The sequence below is a fragment of the Nuphar pumila genome, chromosome 14 (assembly GCF_984573655.1).
Source record: "Nuphar pumila chromosome 14, dmNupPumi1.hap1.1, whole genome shotgun sequence".
In the NCBI taxonomy this organism is placed as follows: Eukaryota; Viridiplantae; Streptophyta; class Magnoliopsida; order Nymphaeales; family Nymphaeaceae; genus Nuphar; species Nuphar pumila.
Window position 1 is genome coordinate 91552230 of NC_143262.1, and position 15587 is coordinate 91567816.

The 15587-nt window shown below is 36.1% G+C and overlaps 1 protein-coding gene across 3 annotated transcripts in view; it reads left to right on the plus strand.

Moving 5' to 3' along the window:
- The window catches only part of LOC149817415 (CLP protease regulatory subunit CLPX1, mitochondrial-like), a 64187-nt gene that overhangs the window by 13131 nt on the left and 35469 nt on the right, over positions 1 to 15587 (plus strand). For 2 of the 3 annotated variants that reach the window (XM_089988077.1, XM_089988079.1), the window contains exons 5-7: positions 976 to 1022; positions 2194 to 2268; positions 10814 to 10891. In XM_089988077.1, coding sequence (XP_089844203.1) covers positions 976 to 1022; positions 2194 to 2268; positions 10814 to 10891 — 200 coding nt within the window. The remainder of the gene's footprint in view (positions 1 to 975; positions 1023 to 2193; positions 2269 to 10813; positions 10892 to 15587) is intronic. The other variant, XM_089988078.1, reaches the window with a different exon arrangement.

Genomic DNA, 15587 nt, shown 5'->3' on the forward strand with positions numbered 1-15587 from the left:
GAATCCATATTTAACTCCTTTGATCATGTAACTTGATCTCTTGCTATCACTGAGTCTGTACTTTCAAGCATATTTATGTGCTGATTTTGCTAGTGATCTCTCTCTCCTTTTCTTCTTTTCCTTCCTTTCTTCTTTTTTTGTACTTCAGCTTTGTGTAAAAATTTTGTTATGTTTGCCGGAAACTGATGTTTTGTGCAAACATGTGATCCTACCCTCTCTCTTAGAATCCATTTAGTCAAACAGCTAGCTATCCTCCTCTCTGGATTCCATTTATTCCACCAGAGAGGTCATCATGTGTCCAAAGCTCTAATTCTTGCAGTAGGACCCTAGTGTCATTCCTTATGAATTTTTGAAGGGTTTTCGTGCTGACTTTGTTTTTGAAGGGCATTTTAAGTTTCTGTTTCTAGTCTTGGTTTGGTTACACAATCAACATATTCTTTTCGCATCTGCAACTTGTATTCTTCATAAATTGTCAATGTCATGGCTGTAGCTTTAACTGCATGTGGGTGAATGTGTGGTGCCTGAAGGAAATAATTGTGCTTGTCTTGCTGTTATTTTTATGATCATGATATTGTTGTTTTTCCTTTTTAGGACGAGTAATGATGATAATGTTGTTATCATGTTCTTTTTCTTGCTCCTAGCCTAATGTCAGTAACTTTTTCTTTTTGCTGTATTTGGTATGCAGTTTTTTGTCACTACGAGCCTATATTTGTCTGACAAAACATTGGGTGGTCATATGTTGACTAGAAGCCCTGAAAGCCTTGTGTCATACTCAAATTTGATTTTAATCATTAACAAGCTTTTGCTTCAAAAAAAAATAAAAATAAAAAGGAAGAAAAACTGTTAAGCTTGATTGCTGATCAGCTGTATCTTCTGATATTCAGCAAGCTAATTTCCATTTTTAAATGAATTGATTTTTTCTGCTTGCTACACTTGAGACTTTTCTAACATGCAAATACCATTACTTGCAGGCAGGCTATGTTGGGGAGGATGTAGAATCAATATTGTACAAGTTACTTATGGTACAGTTCATGATCATTACATCATTTACACAGATACTCAACTTAGACTATATATGTGTGTGTGTGTGTGTGTGTGGAACATATTATTTTGATGTTTTATCACATGTTTTGTACATCAAACCCTACAAATGTGAATCTTTATGGTTTATTTAGTGGAAAACATCTATTAGATAAGGAATTTCTTATGACCAATACTTTAAAATGAAAAGATCAGGTTTTTTCATCAAAATAATTTGATTTGAGCCCATATGCACAATTGTGTGTGTATGCATGTGATTTATACTAACTGATTGTGATTGCTTTGGCTAATTTCATGTATTTATGCTCATCTCATGGGTACCGATGGATAAACTTTTGGCAAAACTTAGTCCTTTTTAATTTTTATTCGCATCAGTTGTAGTATATGTCCATGTATGGATATATTAACATATTTGTAAATAATAAATAGAAATGATTTTATAAAATATCGAAACAAAGATCCAAACAAATTTCTAGATGTTTAAAACATAGTTACCAGGAAGTGAAATGGATACGGGAAGGATGCGTGAAGCGGAAGCGGGAAAGCAAGTGTTAAAAAGTAGTGTAAAGCAGGAAGTAGGATTTGTTTTGGAAGCGAAAAAGGAAACAAGGGGGAAATGAGTGGGAAACGACGGGGAAGCGAAAAAAATAAATATTAACATGAAAAACATAAAAAAAAAAGCGGAAGCGAGGGGGAAGTGGGGGGAAGCGAAAAAAAAATATTAACATGAAAAACACAAAAAAAAAAGAGGAAGCGAGTGGGAAATGAAAGGGAAGTGAAGGGGGATGCTTTTCCTTTTTCCTTTTTCTTGTTCAAGGAGGCAACATGGAACTTCTGTTGCACTGGGTAAGATAACTACCATATGGAGGAAAGGTGGCACTTTCTCTTCTTCCATACGATGGAGGGGAAAGAAGCAAGAGAATAGTAGGAGAGGCATGTTTTGTGAAAGTTTAAATTATTATTTGCTACCATAACCTTGTTCTCTATTTTAGTGTCCTACGTATTTCCTGTGCTAGTTACCCTTCTTTGGATATCTTTTTGTTGCACATTCACTTTGAAAGCTGAAGCTATTTAGTCTTTTTTTTTTCTCTTTTTCATGTTACTATTCTTGATTTATACTGATGTTTTCTACCTTATGTTATTATTCAATAGGTTGCTGACTTCAATGTTGCAGCAGCTCAACAAGGCATGATTTACATTGATGAAGTTGATAAGATAACTAAGAAGGTATCTATTTGGCATCAATTGATACAAAAAAATGATGCATTGCAATGAAAAATACAATTATATATGTAATGAGAGCACAAGAGAAGGAGCACAATCACAAGGCCACTAATGGGCAAAGTACAAGAGCCACTATGGGCAAGCACAAGAAAACAATATAGCTCACAACACAAGCCACTAAAGGCTAAGCACAAAAATAAAAAATATAATTTTATTAACTCTCAAATGCTTAAGAAAAGCATGCATTAGAATGGGGAGTAATCCCTACATATATACACAAGGAGGGGAAAGTGATGAGCTTAACTGGCTGTTGGGTTAGTCCAACGACTAGTTGAGCTAGTTGTTGGACTAACTCAAGACTAGCCCAAAGACTAGTTGAGCTAGCCGTTGGACTAGCCTAATGGCTAACCAAAATGAACAAAAATTCCCTTGAAGACATTTTTGTCCTAAAGAACAAAAATAATAAAAAGATAAAAATAAAAAATAAAAAATAAAAAAATATACTTTTACCCCTAGAATACATTTTAAAAATAAAAAAATGCATATATACTTGTGAATGTATATATTACCTAATACATAATATATATATATATATATATATATATATATATATATAACACCCCCCTCAAACTGACGAGGAGATCAGAGGCAGTTTGCTAAGAAAAAATGAGAAACAAGGCGATGGCAAGGCTTTGGTGAAGAAGTCTGTCAATTGATATTTCGATGATACATAAGGTAGCTCGATGGTTCCTTTGAGATATTCTTCTTGAACATAGATATTCTTCTTTAACAATTGACAATCTATCTTTATGTCCTTGGTTCGTTTATTGAAGGTGTGATTACTTGCAATGTATATGACGCTTTTGTTGTCACAACACATCTTCGTAGGAGTAGAGATGTAAACACCTATGTCCTTCAACAAACTTCTTAGCTAAACAATTTCGTTGGTGGTAGTTGCCATTGCCTCAGCTTCGGTAGAAAAAAGCGACACCTTTTGTTGTTTCTTACACCTTCACGATATAAGGGAGTTCCAAAAAATATACAGTAACCTGTAGTAGAAATGCGATTAGGATTGTCTCTCCAATTAGAATCAGTGTAAGCAATTAAATTTAGACAAGAAAATGAGAGGAATAATCCTTTAGTTATGGTGCCCTTAATATATTGAATGATCGGCATGATTGCACTCATGTGAACTGAAGAAGGTGCATGTTGAAACTGGTTGGCGTTGTGTACAACATGTGTGATGTCGGGTCAAGTGATAAACAAGTATGTAAGAGATCCAATCAGTTGTCTATAAGGTGTGGGATCATCTAAAGGAGTTCCACCGTTGGCCCTCATTTTAGCGTTGATGACTTCAAGAGTATCCACAACCTTTTCATCTATCAACCAGAAATAATCTCATATGCTAATTTCATTTGAGACAAAACATATCTTTGAGGAGAGTAAGCAACTTCAATATCTAAAAAATATCTTAGAAAACCAAGGTAAGATATATCAAAATTCTCTTTAAGAGTATTTTTAATAACTTCAACTCCTTTTCTATCACTACTAGTAATAATCATATCATTTACATACAAAACTAAAATGATGATGCATGTTCTTGCATTCTTAACAAAGAGAGCAGTGTCAATATAACAAAATATAAAACCAAAATCAATCATGACTTTACTAAAGCGGTCATACCAGGCCTTAGGGGCATGTTTAAGACTATATAAAACCTTTTTAAGTCTAAGAACTTTACCTTGCTCAACCTCAAGCCCGGACGGAGGGTCCATGTACACTTCTTCACTAAGATTCTCATTTAGGAAGACATTTTTGACATCTAAGTGGTAAATCAACCACTTCTGATAACTGTAATACCAGTTAAAAAAAAAAAAATTTAAGATCGGACCCGGGTCGGGTCCAGACCCGACCCGGATCCAACCTGTGCCAGCCCCTCGAAAACCCTTTTCGAGGGGACTGGCAGCCCACAAGGGGAGGGGAGCCTCCGGCGACACAGGGGGCGAGCCCTGTGTGCGCCCCCTCCCTACTAAAAGACGAGAGGGGAGAGGGGAGGGCCTACGAGCCTCCCCCGACCCCCCGACTCTCTCTCTCATCTCTCGTCTCTCTCCCCTCTGCTCTCTCTTCCCCCGACTCCACCTCCCTCTCCCTTTTTGCCGACGCAGGACAACCCCCCCCCCCCCCCTCTTCACGGCGCCACCCTCTCCGGCGAACCCCCTTCACGGCAGCCCAGGTAGCCTCCTCCTTTTCCCCCTCTTTTTCCCCCTTTTTTTTTCCTCCCCCTGATTCGCCGGAAGGCCGGCAGGTGGCCGGCGGCCCCTGCCGAGCCTTCCTCCTCTTTTTTCACGACAGGCAAGGGGCTCCGCCCCCTTGCCTTCCTCTTATCTCGACAGGCAAGGGGCTCCGCCCCCTTGCCTTCCTCTTTTTCGACAAGCAAGGGGGCTCCACCCCCCTTGCTTTCCTCTTCTTAGCAGGCAGGGGGCGGAGCCCCCTGCCCTTTTAATTTTCCGGCAGGGGCCATGGCCCCTACCCTTCCCTTTCCACGTAGGGGCCGATGGCCCCTACCCTTCCCCTTAAGAGAGGGGGGCAGGAGCCGAAGGCTCCTGCCCCACCCCTCGGAAACCAAGCAGGGGCCATTTGGCCCCTGCCCCTCTTTTAAACCGACAGGGGCCAGAGGCCCCTGTCTCTTTTCTGTCGAGCAAGGGCTCGGCAGGGGCCTTTGGCCCCTGCACTCCCCTACCTCCTCTCCTTTTGAGCCGCAGGGGGGCCTTTGGCCCCTGCGCTCCCTCTTCCCTACTCGTTCCATTGGCAGGGGCCATCGGCCCCTGCCCCTTTCTTTTAAGAAGGCCCCTGCACCCATCTCCTTTAACGGCATGGGTCATTGGACCCTACCCCGTTCTCTTTCGCAACGGTAGGGGCCGATGACCCATGCATTGAGTTGCGGAGAAACCGAGCTTTCTCCCTACCTATATTCATTTTATGCATGCTAAACTACGTATTTTTGCAGTTTACGCAACGGAGCCCGTTCGCGCCCCGCGAACTAAACCGACAATCACTTACGTTCGTAGACGGCTTCATTCTCGCAATACTCCAAGGTAGGAGAAGATGCACAAGGACTTAAATAATTAAATCAAGCTTAAATAATTGATAATCGAAAGGACTTAATGATATATTTATATACTTATATGTATATAAGTACACTTTTAAATCAAGGACGCGGTTTCGCGATCCTTGTCCTTTGCTTTCGCATTTCAGTTTGCCGTCGCGCTTTGCGCCCAGGCTTTTACTTTCGTATTTACTGCTTATTGTCTTTTAATTCAAGGACGCGGTTTCGCGGTCCTTGTCCTTTGCTTACGCACTTTCTGTTTCTGTTGCCGTCGCGCTTTGCGCCCAGGCCTTTGCTTTCATAAGTTACTACTTACTGTCTTTTAATTCAAGGACGCGGTTTCGCGATCCTTGTCCCTTGCTTTCGCAGTTCCTGTTTGCCGTCGCGCTTCGCGCCCAGGCACTTCCTTTTCGCATTATTATCTTTTGTTTCTTTTCCTTGCCATAGACTCAGTGTATTCGAGAGGAATACCTATTCCTCTTTCCACCCGATATGTTTTGGGAAAACCCTTGATCTGGGGCAAGACCAAGTTGTTGGGTGATAGGTTCCTTTGTGAAACCCATTTACCAAAACCAGTGTCGTGACTTACAAAGCACCCAGACACTACGTCATCGGATGTCAGATTCGAGAAAATCACATGCCTTATGTTGGCAAGATTGTGTGTGGTTTCGAAAGATTTGATATGTTAAAATAGTTTTTTTTTAAAAAAAACATTATATCTTTGCGAAACACACTCCCGAGGCTCCTATTAAGGACCTGTATCCCTTTTCTCGTAAGTATACTTCTTAAACATGCGAGACATGTTAGTACTACGACGATTGGATGAGAGAGTCTTATGACTTCGATTAATGCTTAGTGCAGGCTGTTGGAAACACATATAAGAGTGGGATCGCCTTCATAGGCAAGATGCTCGTTTCGGTCTAATGGACCAGAGCATGTAGAATGAGGCAACGGCTAAGAAACCCCGTCGCGCTCAATTCAACCTTGCTTCGTCAAGAGAGAGGACGAAGGGTACCAACTCCGATAGACAGTCCATTTATGGCTTTCAAAAAGGGCAAAAGACCCGTTTTTCCCCAGTCATCGGAGGTTAGGGGGAGGGATAGGGGCTACATAAGTTAGCCTAACACTTCTGCAGAAGTTGGATGCATCCCTATCAGGCCTTGGGGACTTACTCTCTCGACCATCGGTCGTCTCCATAGGAATAGGATTCAGTCAGACAACCGAGGTATATTAAAATACTTAACATAATGAACACTCGGCTTGGACTCGACTGTTTCGACTCACGTGCCATGTATGTACCCGCATGGTCGGTTATCAAGTAATAACTAAATTGAGCATGCACACCCTTTTCAGTTTGTTGTACTTAGCTTATTCCTCCAGTCTATCTGCTTAGTTTGCTCGTTACTACCTGCTGCATAAATTATCTATGCCTAATTTAGTTCTTTCTGTCTTTGTACTCTCCTGCTAGTTTTTCGCAAAACTAACCCATTTCATGGGCACAGGTGACGATTAGGTGCATCAGGCGATGGCGCGACTGCGAGATGATTTAAGGATCCACTGTTTCTGCTCGTAGTGTTTCTCCTGGACATTTTTGGTTTTTGATACGGTTTTCCCTTGAGGAAACCCAAATTTTGTACAAACTTAATACTCTCTTCAAATAGAAGGAATGGTTTCCTAAGTATTATTGCAGATCGTCCATGGTAAATCTTTGTTTTCTCGCTAACGTGCCCAAGGTTGTCAAACCCATCTTTTTTTTTTTTTTCTTTTAAAAGAAATCGTTTCCGCTGATTTAGAAATAAACTCTGTAAAGAAAAGGCATTTTCCAACTATTTCAAGGAATTTATAAGGTTCGAAATTTTGGGGCGTTACAATAACACTTGTCATTTTAGCTACAGGTGCAAAGGTTTCCTTATAATCAATCTTGTATTCCTGATCATACCCTTTGGCTACTAACCTAGCCTTTTATCTTTCTAAAGTTCCATTATTCTTAGTTTTAACTTTGAATACCCGCCTACATCCTATCGTTTTCTTACCTAAAAGAAGATTCACAGGTTCTCAAGTTTTGGCACTATGGAGGCCATCCAACTCCGCCTGCATAGCTTCTACCCAATGAGGATGCTCCTTGGCTTCTTTGTATGAAGAAGGTTTATGAAAGACATGTATAGCTAAAAGACACACTCTATATTTAAGGGGAAAAAACTCATAGGACACAAATCTTCTAAAGGGCCTAGATATTCAATCCGATCTAACATTGGTTTCACCTATAGATTGGTTTTGCAAGAACTTATCAAGTGCATATTGGATGTTCTTCATTGTTACGCCTAGAGTATACATTAAATTCTTGAACATCATTATCTTCATTTCTAAGGAGGTTGTGAGTATCAACATTCACATCATTATGAGAATCATCAATAAAGTCACTAATAATACAATAATTCTCACAAACATCATTAGAGTTAGATGATTCATTCTTTTCCTTAGGCAATAAATAAATAAAAGAATACTCAATATCTTAGTCATCATTTTCTCAAATCCATTTTCATTTCCTAGAAAAATAACATTTCTAGAAATATAAAGTTTCTCATTTTTTAAGTCATAACACCTATAACCCTTTTGATTTTCCTCATAACCAAGAAAAACACATTCAATGACTTTTGGCGAAAGCTTGTTCATTATTTTCACAAAGAGCAAAGCATTTACAACAAAAAAAATTAATCTTTTAAAATCCGGTTTAATGTTAAAAAGCTTTTCATGGGAGAGATTTTTTTCAAAGCGGAAGATGACATTCTGTTTATTAAATAAACGGCGATAAGTGCAACTTAGGCTAAAAATTTTGGAGAACATTTTTTGAAATAAGCAATGTTCTAGTAATCTCTATAATATGTCTATGGTTTCTTTCGGCAAGACCATTTTGTTGAGGGAGTTTTAGGCAAGATATTTGATGCAAAACGCCATTATCTTTGAAATAAATTTTGAATTCATTTGACAAAAGTTCACCAACCGAACCTGAACAAAAGATAAGAATGTTGGTATGAAATTGATTTTTAATCAAATTATGAAAATTTTTAAACCAAGAGAAAGTTTTTGGTTTTTGCCTAAGAAAATATATCCAAATATATATAGTATAATCATCAATAAATGTAACATAGTAGGAGAATCCTTCTTTTAACATGACCGGGGTGGGTCCCCACAAATTCGAGTGCACCAATTCAAAAGGTTTCTTGGTCTCATAAGTTCTAGAAGGAAATGAAAGAGTTTTCCCTTTTTCAAGTATATAATCTTCATAAACAAATTCTTTCTCATTACAAAATTTTTCCTTTTTACTTGGATGACCTAGTCTTCTATACCAAGTTTCAATATTTTTCTCTTGGGTAAAGTTACAAAAAGAGTTTCTTGGAATTCACAAAATGTCCACATTAGTATAAATCTCCCATTCTATGGCCTTCTCCAATCAACTTTCACAACTGGCGATCTTGCACCAAACAATCCTTAGGTGAGAAGGAGATTTCATACCTATGAAAATTTGAGAAACTGAAAGTAAATTTAAATTTAATTTTGGAATAACTCTAACTTCTGGAACAAGAAAATGTTTATAATTATTTTCTAAATCCTCAATGCTAGTGATTTCTAAAGTAGTGCCATCATCGGTAGAAACACTTGAAAGGTTTTTATTGATGCGACAATTAGATAATATGGATCCATTAGGTGTCATGTGAAAAAAAAAAACTCCTAAGTCAAGGATCCAAGATGTCATGCTCGGAGAAGTAGAAGACATGGCAGCTCCCGGAATAGATGTAGACGTCTTCAAGAATTGTTGAAGAGCCTCCGCCAATTGTGTAATAAATAGATCCTTAAGTCCATTACCACTTTTGTTATCGACTTCACTACTAGTTTTGAATGAAGTGTTAGTCTTCAATTTTGGGAAAGCCGGCTTGATATGCCCTGCAAAAGTGACATAATTTTTCTTTGACCTCTATTTTGCTTTCTAAAGTGCGGTGGTTTATAAGTCTTGGTGGTGGCACTAGGTTTAAAGGTGGCGGGAACAACGTCATTGGTCTTTTCTTCCTTGACCTTTTTCAATCTTCCTTCCTCCATGCTCAACTCGGTAAGAGTCTTATAGAGAGAAGAAACCTTTGATTTGTGGAGTAACATTATTCTTACTCCCTCAAACTCGGACCTTAAGCCATTAAGGAACATGAAGAATTGTTCCGTCTTGAGTTGTTCTTGTCTTAGGCGCTGATATCCATTTGTTTCCCATTTGGGTTCCAAGGCAGCAAGCTCTCGCCAAAGAAGGATCATCTCGTTGTAGTAATCCTGGATTGATTTATCACCTTGCCTCAAGAACATCATTCTTTTGTGTAGATTCCACCAATGAGCTATGCCCTTCATGCAGTTCATGTTTCTTAGGAACTCCCATGCTTCCTTGGAAACTTTGAATTGTGTCACACTATCAAGAATAGAAGCATCTACACTACTCATGATCTATGCCAATATTTTGGCATTGTCCATCCGCCACTCCATGTGATTTTTCTCAAACTCAAAGGTGGCGGCCTCCTTCTCTTCTTCATCTAGAAATTTAATGTTCCTATTATCAAATTTTGTGAATGAGAGTTGGGGTTGTGGACAATCACCCTCAATGTACTTGATGAGTCCTTTGGATAGTGAAATGAAATGGGGATCTTCGAAACACGAGCTTTGATTAACAAGAGCAAGTGTCAAGAATGACACTAAAGCATAACCCTTAAAAAGGGTATAACTGGAAACAAAATAAAAATAAAAATGTATTCTTTATTGATATGAAAAACCAATTGCTTAAGAAGCATTGAAGTAAAATACAAGAGGGGCTGCACCCCTTTATATACACAGCTGAAAGAGGACTCAATAGAGCTGTTGGGCACAGTCCAACAGCTCTATTTAGAGCTGTTGGAATGTGTCAGTCCAACAGCTCTATTGCTAGTCAAGTCTGGACAGGACTTGACTAGCAACAGTCATTCTAGTTCAAACTGAACTAGATGACATAAAGACAAAAAATAAAAATAAAGGAAAAAAATACAGAAAAGAAAGAAATTAAAAATGTATTTATATATATATAATAATATAATATTATTATATATACATATATGTACAGTTTTACATTTTAACAGATAGGAAGTGGTTCTCCATAGGAGAGGCCCAAGTGTGGTAGTTGGAGCCATTCAACTTGATGGGCACGACGAACATGGACTCCTCTATAATGCACGAGCAATGAAGAGATAGGATCACTTGAGGCTTTGGCACATCTTCCAAGAAGCGGCGTGGTCTTGATTCTTGACAAAGGTCACTAAGATCAAGAGCCTATTAGCTCTAATACCTACATAATATATATAAATGTATATATGTATATATATATTTAACAATATAATCATCTTCTTGATTGCTTTTTCTCATGCTCAATGTATGTAGGCTGAAAGCCTAAATATTAGCAGAGATGTTTCTGGTGAGGGAGTTCAACAGGCATTGCTTAAGATGCTGGAAGGAACTGTGAGTGTTTTTAGTGTTTCTTACTTTCGCAATTATATATTAGCTCAAATTTGGTCATTGAAGGCTGTCATGAACAATTTTGTGCCTTATGCTTATTCTCTGATCTTACCGTTGTGCATCTTTCTTGTATAAGCTTTATTGGTGAAGACTCATAATTTGCCTGCTTAATTTTAAAGAATTACTTGGCTATTCAAATTGGTGCAGTGCTGCCACTGTTGGAACACAGATATGACTGAAGAATAAACTATGGTGTATAGGGGTGAATTCATTCAGCAAACTATGCTGAAGTGCATACCATATTTCATGTTGTGTTTCATGAAAATCTCTTGTGTTAAGGCATACTTGGATAGGCTTGTAGAATATATCTATACAGGTGAATGCTGCATAACATAAACGATGCTGCTCTTATAGTTGCATTGCCATTGCCATTTCCATTTATGAAAAGCCCAAGGAAAGGAAGAAGATGTAATGAAATGGTGATCTTCCACAAAGCACGCAAATCTCTCAAAAGAATGTCTATTAAAGACACTTTAAACAAAACCCATAAAAAGGGTATAAATGGAAGAGCACAATAAAAATAAATAAATCTTTATTTATAACAAAAATGCTTAAGAAGCATTGAGTACAAATGTTGAAGGCACCCCTATTTATACAAAAAAGAGAGAGTGAGGAGAGCTCACTTTGAGCTCTCACAAAAAGAGTCGTTGGACTCTAGTCGAGTCCAACGACTCTTATTATAGCCGTTGGACTAGAGTCCAACGACTATTCCTTAGTCAAGTTCCAACTAGGAACTTGACTATATTATAAATCTAGTTCAAACCGAACTAGATACAAAAAAAAATAATAAAAGGAAAAAATATATATATAATAATATAAATATAAATATAAATATAAATATAAATATAAATATAAATATAAATATAAATATGTTACAATTTACATTTTAACACCCCCTCAAACTTTACGGGGGGAGGACGGAAAGTTTGGAGAAACGAAGGGAAGGACTCCAAGTCTTCAAGATTCTTTAATGGAAATCGCCATCTTTACAGCATATCAGAAAATTTTGCAAATGTAAGTCTTTCAATGCCTTCATTGGTGATCATCTCCCAAGCAAGCTCCATTGGCTATCTCCATGATGTATCGAAGGTATCAATCCTTAAGAACCTGTTGAGAAATAACAAACCAAAAGAAGACTCCAAGTACACAAGAAAAATATGTTAGCCCAAGAGTTGCAAAATTTTAACAAGATATTTTAAAGAAAGAATAGAGTGATGGAAACAAAATAGTAATAATTTTTCGAATAATTAGATATTAAGAAAGACAAGAGCCTCAAAGATGAAATTAAATCATAATCATAAGAAACCATAACATTGATCATAAGAAGATTTGATTATTTAAAGGACATATGATTCATTAAGAAGAGATAAACAATTATAAAAAAATATCTTAAGCATTTCAATCAAGCAAGCACCATGTGAAAATGTCTTTAAAAAGGAATCAAGTCCGAAAAATGACTTCAATGTGAAAATATCTTCAATATGATCAAGTTCAAAGATGACTTGATTAACCCACAAGAATCACAAAGAGGCTAAGTGCACAAAGGCACAATGAAATACTCACAAAGGAGTACAAATGCACAAAGGCATGAAAAAAATCTTCACTTAAAGAACTCAAAATCTTTAGAAAGTGTTAATTAACTTCATGCATGCAATTATGTGAACCATGCTAATACACACATTTATGCATCATGCAGTTAAAACATATTTAATGCACATGAAATAACAATGAAAAGATAACAATTTTTATCAATAAAAGATGAGTTAATTAAATTTATGCATACCACAATGTGGATACGATAATCAATTAAATCACAATTCACTCACCCATCCTAGAGTGATTTTAAGTATAGAGGACCAAATATACATATATATATATATATGTTATCAATGAAATGCATGAATTTTTATCGATAAATATTTTTCATACAAGGAAGGAACAAGTAGTAAAGATTTTTAAGAGATTCATTAAAGAATTAAAAGATCCCACATGACAAAGGGAATGATATAAGCAAGCCAAAACCAATTTGCAGAAGATGACAAATTTAAAAATCCCATAAATATCAAGAAATGGTATTTTGCAAAGAGAGATTTTAAAAACTTATATAAGGATAAATGAAAATTTTAAATCAACACCAAGTTGTGAAAAATTACATTCTCATAAATATCAATGAGTGATATTTTGCAAACTTTAATAATGTAATGCAACATGCATGAAATTATTTCAATCAATCATTTCTCATACAAGAGAAGATGAGTTAGACAATTTTGAATAGATTAAAAATTCTCAAACATTTGAATGAGTAAATTAGAGCATCGGTTTAACGATCACAATCAATCACCTCCTAATCCTCCAAACCTCAAATATCAAGTGTATCAGTGACTAGACCAAGAGCATAAACATGCCACTAAAGGGCCAAAGACACACACGAATGTGTGTAAAAACACCTCTTGTCTACATATAATGACACTTGAAATGAGTGTATCAACGACTAGAACAAGTGTACAAAGTCAACAATGGGTTAAAAATCATACACGAAAGTGTGAATAAATGTCTCTTGTCTATGTATAATGACACATAAAATCAGGTGTATCAGCTACTGGAGCAAGAGTACAAAGCCAACAATGGGCTAAAAATCACACACGAAGGTGTGAATAAACATCTTTTGTCTACATATAATGACACTTAGATAAGAGGCATAAAAAAGGAAAAGACAACCGAGATAAAAAAGCTTGTAATGGAAACACATTAATGCAATCATTATCAATTTTAACCACATTTCGAAACACCATGGTTTAAAGAAAAACAGATAGCCATCACAGATACACATAATTAAAAGCATCCATAATAAAATCAAAGGTCAAAGAACAAATGAGTGATACAACACACTCAGAGATCACATAAGTGTCAGTTAGAGTCAAACTACAAGTTGACAATCTAAAATGACATAACACGAGGTGCACATAACTCACCCCAACAAACATCTTCGATTTAATAATAACAAGGCAAAAAAGATTGATGCATAAAATGTCTGTGATGGACAACACAAATGCCATAAGAAGGCAATGAATATTCACGGAAGTCATTTTTCAAACAAAATGAGTTAAAATACTGATTTGAAAAGCAAAGTTTCAAATCAAATTCAATAATGATAGATGGAAAACTTGGACTCATATGCTCGTGTAATTATAGGCATTGTTAACATAAGCAAGTTATATAACGAGCTAACTTGATCTAGTTCATAAAAGAAATCAATTTGAACATATAAAGTTCCAAATTTAAAACTTCAATAAATACGATGAAATCGTAGAATTAACTGCAATCATATGTCCTATGACAATTTTTACAATTTTTAATAAGTAAATAAGAATCATGCTTATTATAAGCAATTCTTCAAAGAGAGTTCATGAATACATCAATCAAGAAATAAGTCTAATAAGGTATATTACATGCAAAGAATCCAATGACTCTCAAATAGACGATAAAAACAATATATGATTTCGAAAAGGATTATTTAGATTTAATTCACAAGTTGACTATGAGACAATCAATGTCATTAAAGAGAACCAAAGCATATGTATAGATACCAAAAGAACCATATGAAAAACCAAGTGTATACATTCTCATAAAGAGATTAAAAAGACTCATGTATATGCAATAATTAGAGCCACATATCTCATACAAAAGACATGCTTACAAACAAATTTAAGCATATATGTAAGTGATAGATTTAAAGTATAAAATTTTATATTTTAAGTATACAATGAGTCAAGAGTTTTAAACATGAACACGTATGTCCATCAAGGATGCAATACAATATTTAAATCACATGCAAGGCGTGAGGTCAACAACATAATCATAAGTTCAAAACACCTAAAGTCATTGTTATTGTTATACACACAAGTTCAAGTAAGATTATACTTTGTGAAATGCAATATTATTATTTTAAGATATGAACATGATTGATGAATCATCTAAGGTCAATAAAACATGATTATATATAAAGAAAATAAATGTTTTTCTCATGCATAATGCATGAGCTAAATAACCCAATAAATACTTAAGAAATGTAAAATTCATACCGAGTAAATCCAAGGAGAAGAGAAGAAAGGAGAGGTAATGACTACTTCACCACCTTCTCAAATTTTGAATGACACGCTTCTTGATGCACTAAAAGAATAGCTTGATCACAACCGAGCTCTAATACCATGTAATGAAATGATGATCTTCCACAAAGCACGCGAATCTCTCAAAAGAATGTTTATTAAAGACACTTCAAACAAAATACATAAAAGGGTATAAATGGAAGAGCACAATAAAAATAAATAAATCTTTATTTATGACAAAAATGCTTAAGAAGAATTGAGTACAAATGTTGAAGGGGTTCACCTCTATTTATACAAAAGAGAGAGTGAGGAGAGCAGAGAGCTCTCACAAAAAGAGTCGTTGGACTCTAGTCCAACGACTATTCCTTAGTCAAGTTCCAACTAGGAACTTGACTATATTATAAATCTAGTTCAAACCAAACTAGATACAAAAAAAGGAAATAAAGAAAAATGAACAATAATAAAAGGAAAAAATGTATATATATATCAATAATACAATAATATTATTATATATATATGTTACAATTTACATT